This window comes from Mytilus edulis, chromosome 5 (genome assembly GCF_963676685.1).
Source record: "Mytilus edulis chromosome 5, xbMytEdul2.2, whole genome shotgun sequence".
Classification (NCBI taxonomy): Eukaryota; Metazoa; Mollusca; class Bivalvia; order Mytilida; family Mytilidae; genus Mytilus; species Mytilus edulis.
Window position 1 is genome coordinate 56,369,382 of NC_092348.1, and position 27,993 is coordinate 56,397,374.

Consider the following 27,993-nt stretch of genomic DNA (forward strand, 5'->3'; position numbering starts at 1 on the left):
GTGGTCCTAAATATGGTGGTGTAGGCAAGGGGCATACAATTCAGATGGTTAGGTCACTTAAGTCCTTATATATACCCCCACAGTTCCATGTATTTCTGTAATCTAGTAATTTCTACCAAAAGTCACTTTAAGGTATCCTAGAAAAAAACTTTGGTAAAAATTATCATTCAAGGGCAGCAACTCCAACAAAAAAGGTTGATTTTGAAGTTTTAATAATGTTGACATATGTAGATTTTGGTTGCCAATAAATTTTAATGTCTCTTTACCTATTGTAGTTTCAATTATTAACTTGCCAATAATAAAAAAAAGATCATTTCAATTTGAGGGCAATAACTCTTACAAGAAGTAAGTGAACAATTTTTATAACGTTGACTTATTTATCTTACTTATACTTTCCTCAAATACTTAAAGAATTGGACCAAAACACAAAAAAACATACTGTTGATTGGAATATACTAAAAATAAGGTCATTGTCAGGTGAAACCTACCAGATTAGAATGACCAACTTACCATTATTCCATTCAACAAACTTATTGACCTATTGTTTATAGTATATAAGAAGCAGACTCTAACATAAAAATGTGATTGATTGAATGGTCTTTAACGCTTCTTTCAGCACTATTATGCTATTTCATGGTGGTAAGTTTTTATTGGTTAAGAAAACCAATGTGTCTGGGGACAGGCTAGTGATAATTAGCAGTTTGACTACATAGACCACTCTGCCACTGAGGCACATCTTGGAACATACTGTTGACCAATGAACCTTGAAAATGAGGTCTTGGTCAGATGAACCCTGCCAGACAGACATGAACATCTAATTAGACTACTCGACCACCCTTAACATGAAATCTAATGTTAACCAATTGATTCCAAATTTTTAAAAAGTTTTGCCTTTAGAAGTATCTTGTGTTAACTTGACACAATACTTATTTTCGAAGTGTCTGCTTTTCAACAACTTGTTCACAATCAGGATCAAACAAATAGCTTGCTGTCTCAATAAGTTATCTGAACCTGTTTTGATGAAAATACAGCCATAAAATTTAAGTCCTTGAAAATACCACAAACACAAAACTACAATGATCATACATTATCCCAAAGTATCTGATAAATAGAATATAATCTTCTGTTAAATTATCATATATTTTTCAATATGAAATGTCATATGTGCTTATCAAACAGAAAATCTGTCAAACCAACAAAGATCAAAGAATTCAAATATTGAGTTAAACACAATGATTATCAATCTCTGTCATATCTAACAATGGCTATTATCAATTGTTTAAAATTTAAAAAATTTGGTATCTGATATCCCGGATCAATCTTGCCAGTTATAATTCAATACCTTAAGTGCTTAAACAATTTGTTCTTCATCCTCCTATCAAGTGGGTGACATTAATTTATCCCCATTAATTGATTAATTAGATAATTTAAAACCCTATCAGAAAACAATGTCGCTAATCTCCGTAATTGCTGCACAAAACTGCTTCATATTACTACATGTGAGATGCATAAAATTTCTTGGTGTCATTGCTGCAATCTTTTGAGCGTGATTTATACACCCCCCATTCTAATTTGTTATCTATTAATTGACATCTTTATCTAGAAAGCAAACCAAGCCCAGACCTCAACCTATTGACTGACGTCTTTTCTTGAGTTATCATATAGTAAACAACTTGCCCTCATCTCGTGCAATCTATTATTACAATTGGGTAATAGATTGCATATCTGTTTTGTAATGTGCCATAAAATTTAGATGATATAATTCCTGTCACAGTGACATGGTCCATACCTTTTTTCCCTGATGTTTGCACTTCAATTCTCATGTCTGTGAGGTCTGGAATGTGAGTTATAGCTATAATAGATAACTTTCACCATATTTGTATAATTTTATGCATGTCTTTCAAAAATAAAGCCAAGCCACAAAAAAAACTTTGGGATCCAAGTTGTTTTCTCTTCTAAAAAGTTATTATATTTAAGGCAGCAACCATTTGATTTTCGAGGGGGGGGGGGGGGGACCTATGGTTTTTTTTGGAAAAAAAAGTTTGTTTCTAGTTTTTGGAGAAAAAAATAATTAGTTTTTAATTCTGAGAAAAAAAATTGTTTGTTTCACCCTCAGCTGCCACTATATGTAATGCTTAAATTGAAAGAAAAAAATTGTTTTCGACTTGTCGCGAAAAAAATAGATTGTTTTTCGCCACAGGTGAGAAAACAAAATTGTCCAGAAAAAAAAACCATAGCTTCCCCCAGAAAATCAAATGGTTGCTGCCTAACAAATTCAAGCCCTGAAGGACTTTTATCAAATTAGGTTCAGGTCTGTCATTATTATAGGGATTGGCTGAAATAAAATAAACTTTAACAATGCTTTAAATTTTTTGGTGTTACTTGTTTGCTGTCTAATTGAAAGCTTTAACCACTCACCTTTTTACTTTTATTTTCAATTACACCAATTGTTACTTTAATAAAAATTATCTATGATTCCTCAAAAAACAAGTTGGTCGTTTTTTTGTTCTTTAATTATTTGGCAAAATACATGTATGGTTGTCTTTACATATGTTTATTTCCTTTTAAGGAAATTTGGTGTTAAAACACATTCTTTAAAGTCTCTTTTCACTAAATTTCTTTACAACTTTTCTAGACTTATGGCAATTCAGAGCTTCAGACACTTGTATTATTGGAGGCCTTTTTGTCTTTTGTCTTTTGTGTTGTTCATGTTGGTTTGCTGTCTTGACAATGAACATTCAATACCTACTTAAATTCACAATTTCCATGAACATACATAGTGACATTATTACCTTTCGAAAACTTAAAACTTTGTCTTTCAAAACTGTAATTATTCTTAAGATTTTATTTTGAGAAAATCTCCTTTTTAACAAATTATATTGGAACATATTTATATATATAAATGACTTTGAGATTTTGTTTATACAGAAGATAGATGTTCTTTCAAAATAATATTATTTCATTTTGTTTTGGCAGAGAATATATCCCTAAGGTTTCAAAATTCAAAATGTTTTCATAAATGGACGAAAGTTTGTTTTTTTATATTAAAAATACACTTGTATGAGTCTTAGTGTGAGAAATGTATAAAATAAGATTCCATTCTGCAGTATAAGACATTTTAAATGTTTTTAAGAAAAATTGTGCTTTCAAGTCCAAGTTGAACATTTCTCAAACCATGATTTATCCTCAGTCAGCATACCTTTCCCATCATTAAAATCCCATTCCATCAACAATTTTGTAATTTTCATTGAATTCTATACAATTGCTTTTGTGATAACAATTACCTTTACCTTGCTCAGAAGCATATATTTTCAAGACCGGATCAATTACAAATATGTTGCTATGGAATCTGAGTATATAAAACTGTCACAACAGACATAACTATCAATTTGTCATCAATTTCTGTCATTTCAAATCTCAAGCTATAGAACTGCAAGTTCCTTTATTAGGAAAATAAAATGTAAAAAGAAACTCCATAGACATCATAAACTTGTTCATCCTGTAATTTGCCAGTCTTTCGTGACATTAAATCATGGATTCTGATATTATTTCAAAAACGATATTGTGACCGATTTATTTTGTATGTGAACATTATTATGATGATATTTCTCATTTTGCCATACCTGATAATAAATACTCTATCAACTTTCGTTTTATAAAAAAAAATAGCCAAAATAGAAATCATCTTCCTGGAAATTATCAATTGTAAATATTGAATTTAAAACAGACTTAAAATGCATCACATGGTTCAACATGCTCAAATGAAGCCTGGTACCTAATTTCAGGTTGATCTGATCTTTAGTTCCTGAAAAAGAACATAAATGGGACCAAATTTTTTTTTTCAATTGTTTTCTGATTTCACAACCACTGATATTTAGTTTTAAAAAGGTAACATATATTTTCATAAAGCTAAGCCCCAAAAAATGTTTTTAAAAATCTCTGATTTTTTTTTCCAAATTTTTTTTCTAAAAGTTTATTTGTCTAATTTTTGAAAAATAAATAAATATGTTTCATATTATTGGATAACAACTGTGCTTCATTTCATCCTGTCCTTCCATATCTATCAGAGTTTTTGCATTCAAAAAAATTACACAAATTACAAAAATAATAAATAAGGACTCACAGACAGACAGACAGACAGATCTATAGACCAATTGAAAATTGTGGGGCTCCCATATCCACCATGTGGGGTTTCAAAGATATTCCATTTGAACACTACATTTCTTGAAATTTTAATAAGATTATAATCAAATAGCATCAATCCCTAATAAACCAACCTAAAATAAAATATCTGCCAATGCATTATTAATGTACACTCTGCAAACTGATTTCCTGCATAGTGCAACATGTTAACAGACTGATGTTATTCAATTAGCATTATAAACAGATAAAAATAACCTAATAGAAATGAAATAACAAAAGACCACTCTGAACAAGATGACACCTTTTTAATAGTGTCTGAGGAAAATTACCTAAAAAGGATGCAAATGACATCCCAGATTTGTTCGTCCCTGATCAACATGACAGACCCCTGCCGATTTCCTTCACTTCACCTTGCCCGGTGACAGCTCAGAAAAGTATCAACACGTCTTTCTGTCAGAAACAACTGCTAAAAGGATTTCATACCACTGATTTTTCCAGCAAAGACTGTCAGTTTCAATAAATCAACGGACGTTTTTGTCCTATCAAATATTGAATATGTAGCTCACTCAATATAAGTTTTAGTTCTTCCTTGTAAACAAATTCCAGAACTGTTAAGATTGGTAATTATCTGTGTATTGTACCAGAAAATGAAACTGATCGCTAATTAGATAACAATATCTTGTATTATTCTTGTCATTCACAGCCAATTGATATGAAAAAAAGCAAAATGTAATATTTAATAAATGTTACAAATTACATCTGAATTCAAAATAATTATATTTTCGATTTTAGCTACATTTGCCTATTAGATTTGTGAAAGGTAAAAATGGTCCCACCAGTTTAGGATAAATGTTAGAAAAAATTGTATTTCAAAAGAGTAATTTGATTTCTACCTGAAGGAAGGTTTAATGATAATGGCACATTTTGGTCTCTGGAATTTGAAAAGCACAAATTATTATAAAGCTATTTGATGCTATTACATATTAAGACATAAAGAAACTTTTGAAATGTCTTTAGTATACTTGTATTTTTTAATTTTTTTAGAGCAGCATTCATGAATTCACATAAAAACAAACTTTTTGTCCAACTATTGCAATAATAAATGAAAGCAAAAAAATCATAGTTACCTTTCAGATATTTTTTTTATTAGGTCTTTTTGAGTCATATTAAGGCTTCACTTTTCTTGAATTTAATGCTAAATTTCAAAAACTGCCAAATTAACCTTATCTAAGATTATATGTTTTGCAAAGATATATCCTAAGCTTAATTTATAAAGCTGCATGTAATATTGTGTAAAATGTTTTTGGGTAAAAACTTTGCATTACTTGTATATTGAATTTTGCCAAAAAAAAGTATGTGAAAAATTCAATTCAAATGACCAGGTTGCATAGAATTAAAGTCTTAATTTGGTCCAATTTTAGGATACACAAATGAGGTACCCAATTTTCCCTGCTGAGTAAATGATTCATCAGCCTATTCAACATCATCGAACTATGGACCCGATTCTGACTATATATAATACCAAGCCAATAAGGGGAGGTAAGTAGACATACATCTGCCAGTTGAAGCAAAGTCTAAGCCTTAAACTATGTATTCAATTTAAAAATTAGCTGAGATATTTTTTCTCAGTAAACAACAACCTAGCAATTGTGAAAAAGTGATAAAAATATTGAAGACAACATCAACATGAGGTTTTGCATATTTTTATAAAATATACCTTGTTCTGGGAGTTCGAACCACCCTTTTTTTCATCTATTTTTTTAAATATATATATATATTTATATGTGAATGTTTCATTATATTTTGGGGGTTGAACCCCCTCTTTTCAAAATGGCTGGACCTTAAGAAGCTGAACGGTTGAATAGAGGTTCTTTTACTGCTAAACTTACTGCAAATAAACCTATGAAGTTGTATGTGTATATAATCACTTCCAAAAATAATCCTTTTATTAGCCAAAAGCTTAGGGATATGCATATCTTTGCCTCTAAATAAAGCAAGAATACTACATAAAGAAATTGAAATACGGTTGTTTTTTTACAAACAGTCCTAATTCATTCACATAAACAATTTGGATTAAGACGTGTATAAGCCAATTAGTAAGTTTCTAAAATTTTCTAAACTTTCTAAGAGTTTCTAAAATTTCTAAAAGTTTCTAAAATTTTCATGGCATTGTCAAACAAGAAGTGACTGGCATTATGTTAAAACATCTGAAAATATAAAATCTTGACTTCAAGTAATGTATATAATATGCCAAAAAATACTGATACAATAATCATGTTCAGTGTTTCAAACTATTGGGCCTAAATTAATATATTGTTTGTTTCCCCAATCATGACCCTGCCAAGTCAGGTGTGGGTAGGTATTAGGTATGATTATGATACAATTAACAGGTTACACTTAGTCTTTTCAATTGTTATACAAATAACCCCAAGGGTGATTGAGGAATAGAAATATGGTCACTTGGTCTTCTTCCGACCGGCAGTAAAACGCTTGCCGAAGTGGGGCGTCCATTTGGCTGTGCAGGATGTATCAAGTTCGCAGTCACGTCCGGTCAGATTGGGGACGTTAAATCCGATGCCTCGTGTAAAGAGAGTGCCACTCTCTTTGCACGTTAAGAACACTTGCAACAACTTTTTTAGGGGTCCGTAGGTGGCCAGTTGCACGGCAAAATTTCTGTCCCTGTCCAATATACCCTCATTTTCCAGTGGCAGTCCAAATTTCCCCGACCATCATCCCAGATGGCCTCTATTATTTCAAGACCTACCTATATTATTTATTGTGAACTTGTTCTAGTCCTGAATATGCATGAAATATTTGCCACTGGACGTTAAGCAACCAACAATCAATCAATCAATAAAACAAGCATAGCAATACTTAATAAAACGAAAACATATGACTTGATTCCCTGTTCATAATAACTTTTTAAATGCAAGATGATGATTTTATTTTATAAAGGAAAGATTTGTTCCTACAAATTTTGATTGCCCATCATGATATACCATGAGTTCAAATTTGATTTAAATCATAATAGGTCCAGGACCATTTCAATGAATTTTCAAGAGAAAGGCCCTCATTAAAAAAAATCCTAAGTTCTTGTATAAGGCATCAGTGTAAAGAATGGTTTCTTGACCTGTGTAATTGTCCTTTCCTATAAAAGATAGGTCCCTGACCTTTGACCTACATTATAATTTGAATCCCTAAAAGTAAATAAAATGGCATAGGGCTTGTAGTACTCCTGTAATGGTTGTTACAATGTTTGCTGCAAAACTTAAGAATTTCAAATGTCAGATGCAAGAAGACACAGTTTCAATTGTATTTAACTTTTCTCACATGAAAAATTCACCAAAGCACCAACCTGCTCATGGTTGGTGGTTATCTATTGCTTCTTCCGCAAATCAAAACTGACTGCCACAACACAGATAATAGTGCTATAAGTATCGATAATGGAACATGATCAAGCTAACTTTGTGAATGTTAGACAAAAGAGATGCAGAAGCAAACATTTCAAACCTTGACCTTAAATGTAATAGGGCTCTTCCTCAAACCCATCCCTGGGGCATTACTTAACCAAGTTTGATCAAATTTGGATACATAGTTGAAAAAGTAACGTCGTGAATTCATTTTTTTTTTTTAATTGCTAATCAAAGTGATCTTGACCTTTGATCTATTGACCCTAAAATCAAATCTTGATCTTTGTCTTAAAGATGTGAAGTATACAACAATAGGACAGCAACCCATTGACATAAGAAATTCAAAACTTTTGCCATAATGTTCATAAAATCCTGAAGAATACACAAGCAGTGCCAGCTTTTCGTGAAACACGTCTTGCTAGGTTGAACTGTATCATAAGGAGAAGCTTTCCCACAGCTCTGATACAACAGTGAATTGCATCCCTGTACTTAAATTGCTTTTTCTTAAATTCAGATTTTCTGTCATTTAGAACATGTTCCCACTAAAGTAGATAACAATTTGTCATGATAGAAGCTCAATATCTATTTTGACATCATAAGTTTTTATATATAGGTTGCTGTTCAATCTATTCCTTCAGACTTTTACACCACATTTCTCTTAATTTTAACTAAATCTTCAACAAATTTAAGAATCTTTTTAATTGTTTTTCTTGTTTGTTCAATAATTTACAACAGCTAATGTAATTTGTATTAAAGCATGAGAAACATTTTGAAAGTCCTTCCCATATATGCCACCTGTTCAGCAGACTGCAGGCTCTGCTTCATTTCTGCACATTGAATTTTCAAAATCAATTTTACCTGACACAAATAAACGACTATTTTTAATGACATATTGGTGATATATATCTTTTTCCTCATATATTTCAATCTGTATGGGTTATAGAACTTGATGCTACTGATAAAACCACCCCACTTAAGTCTTGTTGTGGTATTTTCATCATTAACAATAATTTATGAGTATTTGGCTGACATGTATGAAAAATAAATGATGTTATTTGTATCTTCCTTTGACTGATAACAGCACCTATCAATCAAATTGCAATTAGCATCTCCTGTTACACAACTGAATAGTGTATTCAAACCTTTGGAATTACCAAGAGATCTTACATCATACTGTTTGAACCAATCAATTTTTCCCTCATAATTTTAATAGCATGAATATCTATATAAATAGATATAGTGATAAAATATCTGTAAATAATAAAAAAAAAAAAAAAAAAAAAAGAAAAAAAAAAGCATGAATTTTATATCATATATGGACAAAAACATTAAATATTACAACCATGACAACTTAAAATTGTTCAAGTATTTTTTTTGTAATGAACTTTTATAAGTCCTCTAATAATTTCCTTTCTTACTTTATATACATGTACTTTAAAATAAAAAGTAGATATTTCATAAAAAAAAAAAGTCAAATGATATAACTAATTAAACAGGTTTCATTTCTTTTTTATATAGTATTAAACACATTATCCCTTTTCACCTTCATCATCAACTGAAATTAAATCGTTAATGTCATTTTATCTACCCCATTATCAACTTGTTACCTAATATTTTCTTTTTAAAAAACTGTTTGGAAGCAAATGTCTTTGTGTGTGCACTGCTGAACAAATACACTTTACAATAAAGCTAGAGGTGATTGATGGCTTAGCAGATTGATTGTACTGGCTCCACAAAGGCGCTGTGACAGCTGATTGACAATCTCCAATGAAATTTTTGATTGATACCTTAGAAACACTGGCAGATGTCTGATGCATGGATTCAAGGACCAATACACAATTGTTTAATGGCAATTGCAAATAATAAACATTCGTGATAGAATCGATCAAAAAGAATGAAGTGTCATTTATTATGTAAATAGATACCCTTAATTAGTTTTTGGCGGCGACTCGTCATTCGGGTATCTGCATTGAAAGACTGTCATTTGACAGACGACGTGTTTGAGTGACAATTCAAGTGTGAAATTCTGTGAATATAGACAATGTCAGTAGTTAAATTTGATTTTGTACTTACATTTACATCTTTTTGGTTGTATCTGTTTTCTTCTTCCCATTCCTAACTTGTTTTTTGATGAGAATCCATCTGTTTGTTGACAGAAATATGTTTTGAATCTTACCGCACGTGAAGTGGTCGGGGCAGTGGGCTGAACTTAAATCTGACCCGGAAATAAATATTATGCTGACTGCGCATCAATCTTTTGGAGCATTTCCTGTTATTGGATAACGATTGCTTTTACAATTTAGCAAAATAGCTCACTATGCACACTTAATGTACGTTTAAATTGAATGTTTTTGCATTACTATTCACCTCAAAAACTGAATGACAACTCTTGTTTACATTAAAACTAATCGATTTCGCCAGAAATTTTCATGCACGAGGTGCGCACTGGTGCCCTCCATAACAAGTATGGCGGGCGAGGTTTGACAGTTTTGGTTAGGGAAATTATTGATGTCAAGTCGATAAATTTAAAGCTGACTTAAAGCTTAACACAAACTGATATATTTGTATCATGTTATCCTCCATTTATCATGTGATAATCTCGTACTGACAATTCTTGTATTAAATTTGTACTTGCACCCCTTGAGTGAAAGTAAAAAAATACTCTAGACTAGTAGATAGGGGGTTTGGGAAGGGGGGTCTGATACGGTACTGGATCCTGCTTATTCTTTGATGAGAATCCCATATCCTGCTTCTCCTTGCCATAAGAGAGCATGTAATTTCCTGTGTCCTGCCAGACTTCGTCTCCCGTTTTCACCCTTAATTATTCGACTCTCACATGTCAAGCTTTAAAAAAATCAGCCGATCCTTTATGCTTAGACCTCAATGAGACCTACAAATTTTTTTGTTCCCATTTTTCCTAATGACTTTGTACCATAAACTTGACGGAGGAATGCACAATCTCATGTCTTCAGCCATCAAACTTCCATTTGTCAATTCCGTTATGGTCTCGGAGTGAGCCTTTAAATTTTATCACTGTTTGTCGAATCTCATTTTGTCGCTGCATCAAATGGAGTAAATGTTATTTTAACAAATATAATACAGAATCAACATACTTTTGCAAAAAGATTATCATTAGATTATTCTAATTATGGCTTATTCACTTGTTAGTCCATGCTGTGCTTGTGTTTATTGTTGCATCATTAGGTCAAAGTATGGTCTTCAACACAGAGCCTGTGCTCATAAGTTTTGACCCTGACTTATTTATCATGTGATAATTTACATTATTTCCAGGTCAAGACTTATGAGCAAAACAATTCAGCAAGTGTTATAAAAAACAAATATAATTATAACAGACACTAAAGTAAACAAAAGGCAAAAACTGAACTACAGGTTTCTGACTTAGGACAGGCAAATAAAGAATGTGGCAGGGTTAAAACTTGTTTCTGAATGCTTAACCCTCCCCTAACCTTGAACAGCAGTAGTTAGCACACAATACATGTATGTTAAAGAAATTTAGAATTAGCTGCTATTGGCTAATAACCTAAAAATCCAGAATGAAGCACATAAACAACTAATGTAAAAATCTCTTGGACAAAAGAAACCATCATAGATAGAGAGAAACTGTTTAGAATTAACCAAAAAAACAAGACAAGGCAAGATATCGTTAAAAGCAGTAATTGACTCCCTAGGAGTTGCCCTTGAAAAGAACTTGAGAGGTGGTTTTACTCACTTTTTGCACAAACAATAATAGATAAAGACAATCATAAAAAAAGTCATAGATCTGCACATTCTACAAATAAGAAAGAATTGTAGATTAGGCAACTGACTCCCTATAAAAGTTATTGACCCTGAATAACCATTTTTACCCATTGAAAGAGTTGATATTACTTTGCTTCATAAAAAAGAATGGCCAACGTAGATACAAGTATCTTGTCTTAGGGAGGGATAAATCCTACTTTGTAAAGAATCACTCTGATTCAAACAAAAAATTCTCTGAAACTGATATTATCAAGATGCTTGATTTCTTGATTGACAACATATTTGTTACGTTCGGAGGACGTGTTTTTCAACAGACTGTCGGCATTCCAATGGGAACAAACTGTGCCCCTCTACTCGCCGACTTGTTTCTTTATTATTATGAGGCTGACTTCATGCAGGAACTTCTTAGGAAGAAAGATAAGAAGTTAGCAATATCCTTTAACTCTACTTTCCGCTATATAGATGATGTTCTTTCACTAAACAATTCAAAATTTGGTGACTATGTGGAACGCATCTATCCAATCGAACTAGAGATAAAGGATACTACAGATACAGTTAAGTCGGCTTCATATCTTGACTTACATCTAGAAATTGACAATGAGGGTCGGTTGAAAACAAAACTTTACGACAAAAGAGATGATTTCAGCTTTCCAATTGTGAACTTTCCATTTCTAAGTAGCAACATTCCAGCAGCACCTGCATACGGGGTATATATCTCCCAATTGATACGATATTCCCGTGCTTGCATTTCCTATCATGATTTTCTTGATAGAGGTTTGCTGCTCACAAGGAAGCTATTAAACCAAGAGTTCCAAATGGTGAAGTTGAAATCATCCCTTCGTAAATTTTACGGACGCCATCACGAGTTGGTTGACCGTTATGGAATAACCGTTTCACAAATGATATCGGATATGTTCCTTACGTCGTAACTACAATCCCCTTCCCTTTCATGAATATGACCTACCGAATTAGACTATTTACCGGATTTGTAATCACTTAAGCAACACGACGGGTGCCACATGTGGAGCAGGATCTGCTTACCCTTCCGGAGCACCTGAGATCACCCCTAGTTTTTGGTGGGGTTCGTGTTGTTTATTCTTTAGTTTTCTATGTTGTGTCGTGTGTACTATTGTTTTTCTGTTTGTCTTTTTTATTTTTAGCCATGGCGTTGTCAGTTTGTTTTAGATTTATGAGTTTGACTGTCCCTTTGGTATCTTTCGTCCCTCTTTTATGTATTTTGAGATGAAAAAATAGATGGGAAGGAAAAGAGGGGGGAGGTGACAACAATGTTCAGCAAAATAAGATTAAAAAGTCAGAAAACATTATGGAAATTTTGCCAACCAACTTCAAATATTACAATAGTTGTTATTTACCCCTGAATGATGATTTTTAACTATTTTTTAAATTTCATAAAAAAAGTATACATGAAGTTGATACATGTAGGTAGATACATGTATATGTATAAAATTTCAAATGCAAATTAAGAGATCTACAATAAAGTCATCATGATCTTATTGTCAGATTCCTTAAAGTCCTAGTCTATTTATTCTATAGCCCTTTAATAAATGTCATTAATGACATTTTTTCACATACTTTTATAATTTTGTCAATTACAAATGTACATACATGTATATGAGAATAAACTTTGATAATACAAGTAGGTACAAAATGTATAAACCATAAACAGTAAATATTATCACCAATGCTAGAGCTACACAAATTTCACCAATACAAAATTATAACTAAATAAGATCTACAAGTAAACAGTGTTCAGATAAATATCAAAATAGCATACAGATTTTTAATGGTGAGCAATTGAAAGGCAAATGTGTTCCATCTGAGCTACCTTTTTATACGACCGCAAAAAAAAATTTGCGGTCGTATATTGGTGTAGCGTCTTCGTCGTCCCAAGACGAATGTTTTCCGGATAATAACTTGAGTATAAGTAAACAGAAATCAATAAAATTTTAACACAATGTTTATAACCATAAAAGGAAGCTTGGGATTGATTTTGGGGGTTATGGTCCCTAAGGTTTAGGAATTGGGGGCCCAAAGGGCCCAACAATAGCATTTATCTAGTGTCAGAACAATAAGTTGTGTATAATTATTTCAATTGTTCTGAAATTGTACCACAATGTTTAATACCATAAGTAGAAGGTTGAGGTATATTTTAAGGGATATGGGGCAAACAGTCTAGGAATAAAGAGCCAAAAAGGGGCCAAAAAACAAGCATTTTTGTAGTTTCAAGTCAATAAATTGGAGTTTTCATTCTTTGTCTAGAATAGAAGTTGAATCAACTTAAATCAATGCTATACACAATATACAATGCAATATTTACTTTACTACCAACTGATAAATTAAAGCAATCTTTACCATTCAGTGATTGCAAGCACTTTGATTACCATTCTAGAGTTATGCCCCTTTACCATGTTTACAAGTGGAAAAATTTAAGAATTTTTCAGTTTCTGTTCTCTTAACTTAAGTTTTTCTCAACTAAATTTAATGAAATGTGTAAATAATGCTTATTACCTCTAAACTCAGTTTAAGTTCAATTTTTGGCAGCTTCACTTTTTCAGTTCTTGAGTTATGTCCCTTTATAACGTTATATGCTAGCGGGGGCATCATCTGTGTCCTTTTGACACATTCCCCGTTTATTTTTTTAGAGGTTACTATTAATTAATATTAACCATGACTGTATGACATTTTATATTTTAATATTTTATGATGTATTTAAATGAGTAGTTATTGTTGCAAGCTCCATTAGAAGTTTGAATTGAGATCATTTTTGGAATAAGGGAAAGGGGGAAGTGAAAAAAATTGGGGTGGGGTTCAATTTTGTTTTCTCATTTCAGATTTCAGAATTAAAATAGAAAATTTCTTCAAATATTTTTTCTTTGAGAGGATTAATATTCAACAGCATAGTAAATTGCTCAAACGCAAAAAAAATATTTTAAAATCATTAGACCACATTCATTCTGTGTCAACTATTTAATCACAATCCAAATTCAGAGCTGTATCCAGCTTGAATGTTGTGTCCTTACTTGCCCCAACTGTTTGGGTTTGACCTCTGCGGTCGTATAAAGCTGCGCCCTGCGGAGCATCTGATTTTATTTATTGCATATTTCTTGATCAAAATAACAGGCAGATTCTACCTGGAAAACTCCCCACAGTTATTGTTTTTTTACAATTGGATTTTGCCTACCTGTCATCATACTTTTTGGTATTAAGATGTACAAACTTGCAGGAAATTGTACATGTATGCTTCTTAAAATTTGTGTAACCAGATACGAAATTGCAGGAAATAATTTAATCCTTTGTTTCTTTATGATATTTCATGAAAAATCCCCAAAAATGTTAATTATTGCCTTTCTTAAGAAAACCAACACATTTTTATGTAGATTGTTTTTCATAAAATTTGTTGATTCTTTACTTATTTCTTCAGTTATTGTCAAACAAGCGGATATCCATATTCTTTATTAAGAATCCTTAGAAAGAGTGTCAAGGACTCTGGGGGGATGGTTGTCTCATTGGTAATCATACCACATTTCCTTTATTTTTGTAAAGGAAGCTTTGAAAATATTTATCTTGTAGATTTTTTTTTTGTATTGGAAAATATAAACATTAAAAGTATACAACATGAATACACAGTGCATGACAGTCAGAGACTGAAAGAAGAAAGATGTAGGTTGAAACTTAAAATAATTTTTTTATCATTGTCAGTTTGGATTTTCCTAGTGTTTTTGCTGGCTAATATTATGAGAAAAGATAAATCATAAAAGTAAACTTGTCTTATATTTTAAAAACCAAAATAAAGAACATTACATGATTAAAATATTCACAATGCCAAATTAGCCTACCTCTTATTAAGGGCTATAACAATAAAATAAATGTTGGGGGATAGAATGGGATTACTTGATTGGTGTTTAACACCACTATTGTGCTGTTTTGTGGCAGTCAGGTTTTATAAGTGGAGGGAGCCAGAGTGCATTGAGAAAATCATTGACTTCAGTAGGAAAACTGAGTTGAGTGCACCTGCCCTGTACGGAATTCAAATTAAGAACCTCAGTGTTGACTTGCTATTGATCAGTAGTTGGTCTATTTAAACCGCTGTGCCACCCAGGTCCCATGATATCTGTTTTAAGGAAATAACCCTATATCAAAATATTGAGGCCACTACTATACTGCTATTGTGAGTTGTTGCCCTTGAAAGATGATTTGCGTTTTAGATTATTTTAGCAGTAAAAACCTTTGATTGATATAACCTTAGCAAATATTATCAACTATACAAGATTTATAAAAATGGTATTATGACCAACGCTAATTAACTCATTATAGGAGTAATTGCCCTTGTATAGATTTTTTATGTTTTTGCCTATGATCTTAAAACTTCGATTATTATAAACAAAAATGTAAACAGCAGGAGTTTATGACCTTAAAATTACACATGAATGACAATTTTTACCAATTTTAGTGTTTAAACTTATTATCTTGAAATTCTATTAGTTAGACATGATAGACAGTAGCTGTAAAACAGAAATACATTAAACATGATCTAAAAAAAATGCCAAATTGAATAAAAACATTAATTGACCCATAAATAACAATATGGATTTATTTAAGTGTTTCTACCTATTAATATTGTTCAAGTATAGCAAAAACATTTCAGCAATACATTACAAGATCTCTAAAAAAACATCAATACTAGTTATTCAACGTATTGCTCTTAAAAACAAATTTTAGCTATTTTGCATATGTATTACATGTATCTTGAAAACTTTAATTGATACATTGATATACAGTACATTGATATAGTGCAAAAGGATCAGCAATATTAAAATTTAGATCTAAGAAAAACACTATACATTATGATTGAGATCATCAATTGACTTCTTAAAGTTATCATTGCCCTTAACTGACAATTTAAGTGAGGTTTCCTATAACTTTTGAAAAATTAAACAGAATCTAAAATAAATACAGCAAAAATTTCAAGTGATGCATGATGTACAAAAATACAAATCAGAAGACTTCTTTCATAAATGATGATTTTTACCAAGTTTTGACAAATTATTTTGAAAACTTTAATAATAAGGCCAAACAAAAACAAAGAAATTATCAGATAGCGATCAGAGGTGGATTTAGGGGGGCCAAGGAGGCAGAACTCCCCCCCCCCCCTTTTGAGAAAAATATTTGGTTGGTTATATAGGGATTCACTGAAGCGTGATGGGAGCCGGCCCCCTCTTAAACAGCCAGTTGCGATACATAATTCACTAAAATTCTTAAATTGATAAGAACCATTATTGACGTTTTGTATTGCACTTAAATGACAATATTTTACCTATATTAGCATTTTGTCTGGGTTTTTATAATTTTTCAATGGGGAAAACTATAAACAGCAGTAAAGAAGTTACAAGACCAAAAGTGTTGGAGTTATTGCCCTTAAATGATTATTCTTACCTGCATTTCTGGTTTGAAACATCTTCACTTTTGAAACTTCTAAACAAATTAAACTTATTTCAACATGAATCATCCTTGATCTGTTACTGAATTTTTGTGCATTTATCATATTCTTGTCTGATCAACTAACTCATGACTGCAAAAAAAAAGGGGGGTACAATGTCAATAAAAGTTTACTCTTTTGATAATTGGTACAATGTAGATGTGAAAACTGACATTGTTGTGACACCCAGTGTTTTCGTCAATATTATCAAATAGTGCAATACATTTGTATATGGTTAATTCTATTCAGATAGCAAGCTCAATGATACAAATTTAATAAAAAAAAAAAAAGTACCATAATAGGTAGGTCCAAGATTCAAGTTTCAAGATTTTTTGATAACGCTCAGACCCATAAATGTGTTACATGATGTCAAAGGCCAGAGGAGAGCATTTAAGTGACCAGATTTGAAACACTGGTTTACCTGACCTTGACCTCATTTCCATGGTTTGGCGATAAACATTGTGTTTTCATGATAAGGACAGCCTCTCAGAAACCATGAATTATAATAGGCCAGCTTGCACATAGTGTACATGATCTGTAAATGTTGCAATGTTGGTTTAAATGAAGATTTCTGTCTGACAGGGTTCATCTGACCTTGAGACCCTGGCCTAATTTTATTTTTCGTTTTTTTATTAGGTCTATTTCTCAGATTCATTTGGTATATGTAGAATGATTGTAAGGGGTACATGTACCTGTTTGACCTCCTTTTCATGGATCATTGATAAGGTTCAGTCAACTTCAGTGTATGTGAAATTTTCAGTAATAGCTTACTTTTACAAATTGGAAATTGGACAAAGAGTTGTCTCATTGGCACTCATAATACTACATCTTCTCATATCTATTAAAATAAGACTTTCAACATAAACAGTAACATAGAAAACTCTCATAGACTTTGGTTTAAAGATTTAATCCACAATAATGTTAAATATATTTTACATTCTAGTTTTATATTTACACCTATACATAGGAACTGTTTTGGTTTAAATATGTTCTACTTTCCAATACTTGTATGTTCTTTTAATTTTGTGCGGGCTTGATTTGGTGGTAATTACAGTAACATCTTACAAAAGTCTATTCCAATAATTTTTCAAAGAATTCCACTCAAACCGGTGAAAGGGGCCTTCTTAAACTTGCAGTTAGGTGAAACTGAAAGTTTCTTTTGCTCTGTGACTTTAAGATGAAAAATAGCAATAAAAGTGCTGTTTGTTTGCTTTTAGCATTATTTTTTTTCTGTGCATATAATGATTTTGTATGTCCTGGATGAATACCCCTATATATCCTTTATTTTTCTATTTTATTACTAGATTGATTGAATCGTCTAGATCTATAAAAATCAAGTAATGCCATAAAATGTAAAAAAAAAACAACCTTATAACCCATAATTTCCAGCTTATTAACTTTTGTAGGAGTTACAATTATTACATTTGTAAAAACAAATGGGAAACAACGTATTCTTGGAAGTCCTAACTAATCTTAAGTCTAGTTTTACATTTTGCAAGATGCAGAAGTTAGGGCTGAACACAACATTGGTTTTAAAAGGTGAATAATCAAATTAAGAAAACAGCATATTTAAGTGTTTGCCATTAACATGATTAATATTAATACTGGTAATTGAAGATGCAGAAAATGGACATGACTAGTTGCTTGATTATGTGCTCTTAAAACTAAGTTAGCTGTAAGAAAAACTAGTAGTTAGTCATGCAAACTAATTAGTCATTGTCATTATTTATATAAGTATATTATTATTTTTGTCTTTTTTCAGACGTAATTGTGATGGACACGACAAGTATTGATGATGTGGATGATTGACCTCTACCTTTGGCTTTGACCTTTTGCATCAGCGTTGTCGTAACTACCACTAACTCTGACAAACTTGACAGTTCCTTAAAGAGTGAGTGATTGTTTGTCACATTGAGTAATGACTGTCATTCTGCAAGGGCTTAAGCGAAAATCTGTCAAACAAATAGCTTCTTTACATTGACAAAGACTGAAGGATATATATTTTTTGGTTCTTAACTCTCATTAGTATGAGGATCTTCATGGGTTATGCATTTATATAGGAAAATAGGATGAACGCTTTTGAAACGAGAGGAGATTAATAAGTACACCACAATATATCCATGATTCTGATAGCAGTAAAACATGTTTTTGCAAACTTTTTACATAACAAGATAATTTTGTCAAGATTAGATGATTTAATCAATAATTCTGGGAAGGAAATTACTGTGTTTTTTGTGGCAAGCATACATGTTGCAAGATTGCCATGTTGACATAAAACACAGTGAAAATATGAAAGTTTTGAAAATTTTATTATTTTGCCAAGTCAATTTCATGTATATTATTTTGAATTTTTTTTTGATTTTAAAATGGTTTTTTTCTTAGGTTTCTTCATATATAATCATAATAAATTAAATACCATAAGTTATTTATCAATGAAATCAGTAAGCTTATGCATACATCATTTGTTCAAGGGGAGACAACTCTAGAAACTTAATGTGTTAATGCAGAGAAAATTGAAACTAGCACTATTGTTAAATCACAATTAAAGAATGTTCACTAATGTTACACTTTTTTCAACAGAGGTGGCAAAATTGTTTTTAAAAGTAATCTGAAATGTTAACTTTTTATGGCTTCTGGAGTATAAACATGAACTTATTTGAGGATTTATGTTTGGGAATGACTAACTTTTTCATCATTTCCAATAAGCAACTCACAGAGCATCTATCCATGTTCTGTTCCAAAATAGAAAATATATTGTATATATGGTTACATATATCTAAAAAATCAGTTTAGACAAAATTTCAGTTTCATTTTTCTGGGAATTTATCATTTTTGTCTTAATTTAAATTTCACTAGAATTTTTACATGAATAAACCTCCCAATTTATATTGCTGTTTGTTAGAAATTGTCAGATCACATTTACTATTAGTTTTTGAAACTACTAAAACTTTCCATGCTTGAAAATGGATCCTTGTTATGTTCATTCAGATGGGGGGAAAAAAGCTTACTATAAAAGTCTTATTTTTCAATTAACTAATTTCTCCAAAAAAAAATTGAAAAAATACGTCGGAAGAATGTATGATAAATGCCAGGTTTTGGCCACAGGCACTTGTTTCTATCCAGAGGAAGGTCAACTATCCATATAAATATTCTATTTATTCTATTTATATGGATAGTCGACCTTCCTATGGATAGAAACAAGTGCCTGTGGTTTTGGCACCCGAAATTTAAAAAAAAAAATCAAGCATTTCAAAATTATGTTAATTTCATTTAATATAATTTATAAATAAGCAGGTTAATGTAATCATGACACATTTGTACAGTAAGATCACCTACGAAGTCACTATGACTCATAAAACAAGTTGAAGTTTAAGCACTGGTATAATTTGAACTATAAAAATTACCAATTCAAGCATAGTTTTGGGTCAAAGTAGATATTTGACCAAAATCTATCCAAAAAGATACATACACATCTTTGTAAAATACATTTTGTAGCAAAATTTCTTTTTGGGTAAAGTTTCAAAATGGTGGCTTTTTTGTCACTTTTTTGCTGTTTTGAACTTAATGTATCATGGTTGAAGCTCTAATTACCAAATGCAAGACAAAATTTAAAAATATAAGTACTGGATTATGTCAGACTTGTGTACATGTATTATAAATTATGCATCATAATTGAAGAACTTTCCCAGTGAAGGACATATCTCAAAAGTGGTCTATTGTTGAAGTACAATTGAATTATTACATCACTGGTGTCAGTCAAATACTCTTAAACACACACAAAAAAGACCAACAAAATCTGCATAAGATATATATTATGTACTATGAAATGCAAGTTTTAGCAAAAATTCTAGAACTTAGCTTTTTGCAGAGTAATCGAAACTATTTGTTTTATCATTATTATTATTATTATTTAGTTTAAAAAATTACAAAATGTACTTGAGTTTGAAAGTTTGAAAAGTGAAAAGGCAAACAAATGTTTTAAAAGAAGAAATAACCTACATTCTTAGTGGAGCATTGTTACAACATTTATATTGATTATTGTATTTCAGATTTGAAGCCATGGACGAAGATGATGATATGCACATTTGTTTGGTTTGTCAGGCAACAGTCGTAGGACTAATAAATTACGTCAATCACAAAAAGTATGAATGTCCTGGAAGAAAAAATGCAGACAAAGGGGTTAAGACAGCCAAACCAGTGAAAGCTGTATCCCAACCTACATACACTCAAGGGGAGCCAACTACTCAGTCTTTCATGCAGTTATTATCACCGACTGACAGCCAGTACTCACAGTCTCCCATGTTTTCTAGTCACATAGATAGTCCAGCACAAATTACTACCAGTCAACAATTTTCTCAGTCACCAATGCATACCACTAGCCAATTGTTTTCTGTGAGCTCTTCTCCAAGCCATGGAGTAGGTTACACAACTCAAATCTCATTTAGTGATGAGATTGGCCCTGTGATGTCCTTACAACAAAATACTGATCTTCCGTCACCTCCTGCATCAGGAATGAATCATAACGAACAAGTGTCTACATCCAAGACTTCAATCCAAATTTCACCCATCCAGAATAACAGGTTAAGCAGCTCATCGTCACAAGGAACACAGCCTCTAACAGTTGATGCCAACGAGCAGTATTTAACACTTCCATCAGGAGGTTTTAGTCCACCTGGTAATGTTATGAATCCAGATGTTGTCATGAGCCCCGAAGGGTCAGATTTCTTTTCTTCCTTAGCATTGCAAAAGAAAAGTGAAAAAGTTGAGACACAACACAATGAACATAAGGATAGTCTGACCGCTGACTTGCCAATAGCTAACATTCTCAATAGTTTGGACTTGTATGATGAAGATTTAGATTTTGTGTTTGCAGACGACAACTTTCTGCAAGATGCTTTCACCGACGAATCTGATGATGACAGTTTTCCTCCACCAAACCATACTCATGGAAAGTGGAAACCAGGAGAGGGGCCGTCACATCACTCTAAAGTTTTATGGCAACCAGGCAGAAGACCAATGCATCCATCAAAAGGGAAATGGAGGCCTGGTGAAATGCCTGGAAAGGCAAAAGGCAAGTTAAAGTCTCATATCCTGGCAAGACAGCAAGAAAATGCAAAAGCAGAAGAAGAGAAAAATCAAACAAGAGTAGCATATAAGAAAAGAAATGAATATAAATGTCAGTATTGTGACATAACATTTTCAAACAGGTTTGTTTTTTCAAGCCATTGCCAGAAACCCGAACATAAGAGAAATGTTTCCAACTATGATAGAATAGAAGAGGCTGTCAAGAGTCTTGATGTAATAGAATGGAAAAATGATACAAATGAAAATAACAAAAAAAAAAAACTTGACGACAAAATAAAAGAAGAAAGATCGAGTCCGGATAATGACAATAGGGAAGCTTTGGATGAAAATAAATCTGTAGAACTGGAAAAACTAAGTAGTGAAGTAGAGGAGAAGAAACATGAACCTCCTGTTTATATTTGTTCTGTCTGTGACAAAAAGTTCGATAGCAAGTACACAATGGCACGTCATCTTCTGTCGACTTACCACAAAAATCGTATAACAGGAAATCCAGATACCATCAAAGTTTTAGAACAATATCACAAATATATAGTATGGCTTAGCCCTTACCAATGTACAATTTGTCAATTTTACTTCAATAGAAATGATGATTTCATGGAACATTTAAAGTCTGAGGATCATAAACTACAGTGTGAGGGTCTTGACGGTGAAATAATGTGCAGCACTTGTAAATTTAGTTGCCATGACAACGGCTCGCTTCTTCGCCATATAGAGAATAATGGCATACATAAGCAAGCTGCAAAGAAGGGAAATAAGCCATGTATAATCAAAGAAAAGAATTATGATACAGTATGCAAATATTGCAAGAAGAGATTGCATTCTAAATTACACATGAAAAGACACATGCGCGCCCAACATTTCAAAGAATATGCCGAATATGAATCAACATGCAAATTATGCGACAAATTTTTCTTTGATACTTACACATACAAACGTCACATGGCCACAGGTCAGCATAAATTACGAGCAGAACAAAGACAGGCATCAGGGAATGATGCTACCGAAGAAAAGCCAGAGGTTTTTAATGAAGGAGTTAACAGGACAAGAATTAATAGAAAAGTTGAAAAGCCATACAAGTTGGCAAAAAAGAATACTAAGAGTATAAATAAAAGCTTCAAATGTGAATATTGCGACTTTGTTGCTTCACAATACAATGAGCTGAGGCCTCACTACATGGAAAGCCATGCAAACCATGTGTTTGTTTGTGAATTGTGTGATTTAACTTTTATAACGGAGAAAGCACGAAAAGTTCACTTTGCTGGAATCAAACATCAAACAAACTTGAGAAAATCTGAAGGAAATCCTGCATCAGTGATTCTGCAGTGTGATTATTGTGATAGAAGATTTGAAGATGAAAAATTGAAACTATTTCATACAGAAGTTTACCATTTACATCCTAATTCAGAAGAATCTTTGAAAGACAAACTAGGTCGTGGTGATGTGACAACTTTGATGTATCGTGACTTCCTGTCAACAATTGATCAAGTAGAAGATGAAAGAATTCAGTGTCTGGAATGTCCGAAGACCATTATGAAGGACTATATCCTAGAACATTTACGATCTCATTCAGGGGACAAGCCATATAAATGTCGTTATTGCAGTTCAGGTTTTGCTGCACCACTTTCTCTTAGAAGACATTTAATGTCACATGTAGGTTTGGCAGACAGAAAATGTGAAATTTGTGGTAAAGAGTTCAAGAAGTATGGTTCTTATAGAGAACATATGACAAAACACTGTCTTGAAGAGAACAACGCTAGCAAACTTATTTGTGATGTCTGTGGACAGGAATTTCTATTACAAAAACAATTGACTACACACATGAGAAGACACGGAGAGAAGAAATTCAAGTGTACCTATGAAGGATGCCGTTGGGCATTCTATTTATACAATGAACTTAAAGCTCATTATAGGTCACATACTGGTGAGAGAGCTTATCTTTGCGACATCTGTGGATATGCTGCTGGAACAAAAAATCGTCTTAACCGTCACCATCACACACATACGGGAGAAAGAGCTCACCATTGTGAATATTGTAACTACAAGGCTGGAACACGAACTCATCTCCGAAGACACATGAGAATACATATAGGTTCTAAACCATACAAATGCCCTTATTGCCCTTATTCTTGCAATACACATGAGAACATCAGGAAACATATATCCAAAACCAAAAAACATGCTGGACTGCCAATTTATCCATGTAAATTTTGTAATTATGGCACAAGTAATACTGTTGATTTCCGTTTTCACTTGGAGCAGAAACATAAAGGAGAATTTAATTTCAAAGCAAGCGATGGATTAGCTATCATTGCTGGATTGTACAAAAAAGATGACGATCCGGACAAACCTTTAGAAGGAACAGAAATATTCCAGGTTCGAGAGAGAAAGATCAAAACGGAGAGACAGCCTCGTCAAAAACAAAAGAAACAAGCTATTCATTTTGTAGACACAAAATATGATATCCCAGAAGAAAACAAGATTGAAGTAGCTCAGTATCAAGTGAATAATGAAGATTTCCACAATCAGACAGAAATTGTAGATGTTCATGTTACGCATGAGCAGTGGCCAGCCTACACGACACAAGCAAAGATAACACCAATTTCATCCGACATGCAGTCTTACCAGAATGTAATTGAACCGAGTTATTCTGGACAGATTTCATCTGTTGGATATTTTATGCCTGTAACAACTCCCTCAAATACTGTCACTGTAGAAAGTTCGTTGATTCCACAACCTCCTGCCTTACAAGTTGATGTTGTAGCTAATGGTATTAAATTTCACTATGATTAAAGAAAGCAAAGAATTCTGATAACAGAACATTCCAGAAAAAAATGGGATGAAAAGTGATACTTTTAACTTAAAATGTAAAAGCACATATTTCATGTATTTTGGGGTATCAAATGTTATAGCCAGATATTATGTTTCCAAGTTTGACTGTATTTTTTGTTTTTTGGTTGGTTTTTGATGTTTAGTTTTTGAATACTTTGATTTATATTATTTTGTTGATTTTTGTTTTTGTATTTGAGAACAATCCTAGTCCATGAAATACATATATTCAAATAATGACAATAAGTAATTGTCTATAGATATGTTGTTGGTTGTCATTTTAGCATTGTCGGTTTAAGCATTATTTGTTGGAAAAATTAAATTGTCACTCAATAGTCTATTACCATTGGTGCTGTAATATATTAAAGAGATAAAATTACTGACCAACTTAATCAAATGAGAATTTTTTTTTTTAAATCAAGATTTTAAGAGATCATTTTATTATTTAACACACTATGATCAGGTTTACTATTTATTAACACACTATGATCAGGTTTACTATTTATTAACACACTATGATCAGGTTTACTATTTATTAACACACTATGATCAGGTTTACTATTTATTAACACACTATGATCAGGTTTACTATTATTTAACACACTATGATCAGGTTTACTATTTACTATTGATATGCATTTCATGGAATAGAGGTAAAGGTTACGGACTCTTCTATTGAAACTTACATGAGGGAAAACATATTTATAACAAGTCCTAGAAATGATGGAGACAAAAAATTGAATGCTTCTAGCTATTCTTCCTAGCTAAAATATGTAATTATAAGTATTGAATGCTTCTTTTTGTTACTTCATTGGGGTGTAAAAGTGTTGACCGAAGTACATTTTGTATGAAGCACGACAGGGCTTCATTCTAAAAAATGTGTGCACGGTCAACGCTGATATTTTAATATTTTCATGTTGATCCATTCACACATTATGAAAAATAATTCCCTAATGTATGTTTTAATTTAACACTGAAAAAATGTTTCTGATATTTTAATATTATGAAAAATAATTTCATTATAATTAACAAAAATTGTTGACTGCAATTATTAATTATGCTGGTTAATATGCTTGAAAATTATATTTTTGCTTGAAAGATGTGAGTTGTTGTAAATTTAATTTATTTTGAATACGTTGAAATCAATTTCAAAGGGCATTGTAGGCTAGAAAGCATATATAACAGTCTATTATTTGAACTTGGAATTATTTTTAACTATGGAATTTGCTTGATTTCTTGTTATTGAAATTTTTAATAAATTCCATGATTATTCTGTACTGAAATGTTCTGTGCTGCGCACAACACTTTCTATTACAAAGAAAATAGTATATTTTCAATAGAATGTACTGTGCTGCGCACAACACTATCTAACCAAAATACATTGTATTGAAAGTGTTATAATAACCGCTCAAAAGATCATAATACAAAATAAACATGGAATTTGTAAAAAAAATTTAAACACAAGAAATTATGCAAATTCCATAATTAAAAATAATTCCAAGTTCAAATAATAGCCTGTTATATTGTATTTATATTTTATAAGGTGCTATGATCTATAAGTAGCTATAGGTTTATCCAAGTGAATAATTATCTTTGGTAAAAACTGAAGACAACAAGTAATGCTATGTTTGCTTTATGCAAAGTTATCACTAAGATGAGTCTATCAGATAGACTCTTGAAAGTTCAAATAGACTTACAACTTACTTAAAAGATGAGTCTAAAATTCAAACAATATAAAAATAAGGAGATGTGGTATGATTGCCAATGAGAGAATTACCCACCAAACATCAAATTCAGTGGGATGAAAGCTATTATAGTCCACAACACAACATTTGACAATGACGAAAACTGATATAAAGTGTAGTCTGCTATAAAAGGCCCTGACATGAAAAATAAGAATTTTTTTTTTTTTTTAGCATTGTGACTTTGATCATGTTGATCTAAGTTTTGTCAGAATTGAGCACTGTCCAGAAATTCTCCAAACAAGAGTTTTTGTACAAGCACAAATTGTGGTGAGATTAAACCAGTTTTATGTGTGCAATACACCACATTTTTTAAGACCATATTTATTAATGAAAGTAAAACACACACACGCATTAAACTCCACATTCCAACTACCAACATGATGACCACTGACTTAATAAAAAAAGAAATGTCACATATACATAAGTTTTTAAGTAATGCATCAAAATGAGCTTGCTACTAGTGAAAGCTAGCTAAAGTAGGCATGCTAGGAATGTTTTTTTATTCATCTATCTTCCAACATTTTGTCTATGCAAATTTTATGAATGAAACAAAATATTTTAAAGTAACATATTGCATTCTGTGCATATTTTCATAGTTTTTTCAAATACATGTACATGCTTTCATGCACATAAAAAAATAAACTGATATTAAGAGTTGCAAAAATGATTTACTTTCAATGTAATTCAATTGCTGAATGAAATTTTTTCCCACCTATTTAATGTATATACTTATTTATAATATAGTTTCATTTCAAAATTTTTCTACATCCGATTCGTGAAAATTATGCTCTTATTTTGTTATTACTTTGAATCATCTATGGCATCATGTTATTGTAAAAGACCTTGAAATTTTGTCAAAAATTTGGTTCTAGTTAACATCATTCTTGTGTTTAGGGGTAGTGCCACTTCTTTCCCATGTTGAGCAAGTGGTTGAAAAATATGATGTTATATTGGCAAATAAATTTCTTTTTATATGATTATTAGCAATAACCAACTATGTCCAAACTTTTTATTTTCTTAATGGCAAGGATACCATTTATATTGGTGCTTTAATAAATCTGCAGGGCTCTTTAAGATGAATGCATGTAGCATATTTTTGCTTCTTAATAATGATAATGTGTTATTATTATATAAGTTTATAATATATGTATTATTTTGCTAACATTTTTTGTGAATTATTTGAACACCATGAGGGCTTTGCACTATGTGAATGGTGAAATGCAACATCTACATCTTGCACAGTGTGCTGCATTCGAACATCTAGCATTTATGTACAAATCTGTAGACCATTAAATAGTCTCCTTGATAAAACCTATTAGTTTCTTTTGTTATCATGTATAAAAATCACATATTATTAGAAGATTTGAGACCCATACCTAATTTTTTGGGAAAACTATGATTTCTTTATTTAAGTTTAAATTATGAAAACATATTATTAATGACAGAAGGATATATATGAATTAGTGGAAATTAATTTTGACTTAAATCATGGCACTATAAACAGCACAATAAAATATTCAAAAATGAA

At 31.7% G+C, this 27,993-nt stretch overlaps 2 protein-coding genes across 3 annotated transcripts in view; one reads left to right on the forward strand and one right to left on the reverse strand.

Annotated features, from left to right (window-relative positions):
* The window catches only part of LOC139524009 (protein tiptop-like), a 59,552-nt gene extending 48,941 nt beyond the window's left edge, over window positions 1-10,611 (reverse strand). The window contains exon 1 of the mRNA XM_071318527.1: window positions 9,627-10,611. Within this exon, the coding sequence (XP_071174628.1) occupies window positions 9,627-9,666 (40 nt within the window). The 5' untranslated portion in view covers window positions 9,667-10,611. The remainder of the gene's footprint in view (window positions 1-9,626) is intronic.
* On the forward strand, window positions 9,782-27,993 carry LOC139524008 (zinc finger protein 99-like). 2 transcript variants are annotated; one of them, XM_071318525.1, is made up of 4 exons: window positions 9,782-9,883; window positions 18,572-18,700; window positions 20,859-25,183; window positions 25,334-27,993. In XM_071318525.1, the coding sequence occupies exon 3, from the start codon at window positions 20,869-20,871 to the stop codon at window positions 24,682-24,684; it is 3,816 nt and encodes a 1,271-aa protein (XP_071174626.1). In that variant the 5' UTR covers window positions 9,782-9,883; window positions 18,572-18,700; window positions 20,859-20,868; the 3' UTR covers window positions 24,685-25,183; window positions 25,334-27,993. The 2 variants fall into 2 exon arrangements, with proteins under 2 accessions (XP_071174626.1, XP_071174627.1); XM_071318526.1 differs by lacking the exon at window positions 9,782-9,883 and adding an exon at window positions 9,998-10,045.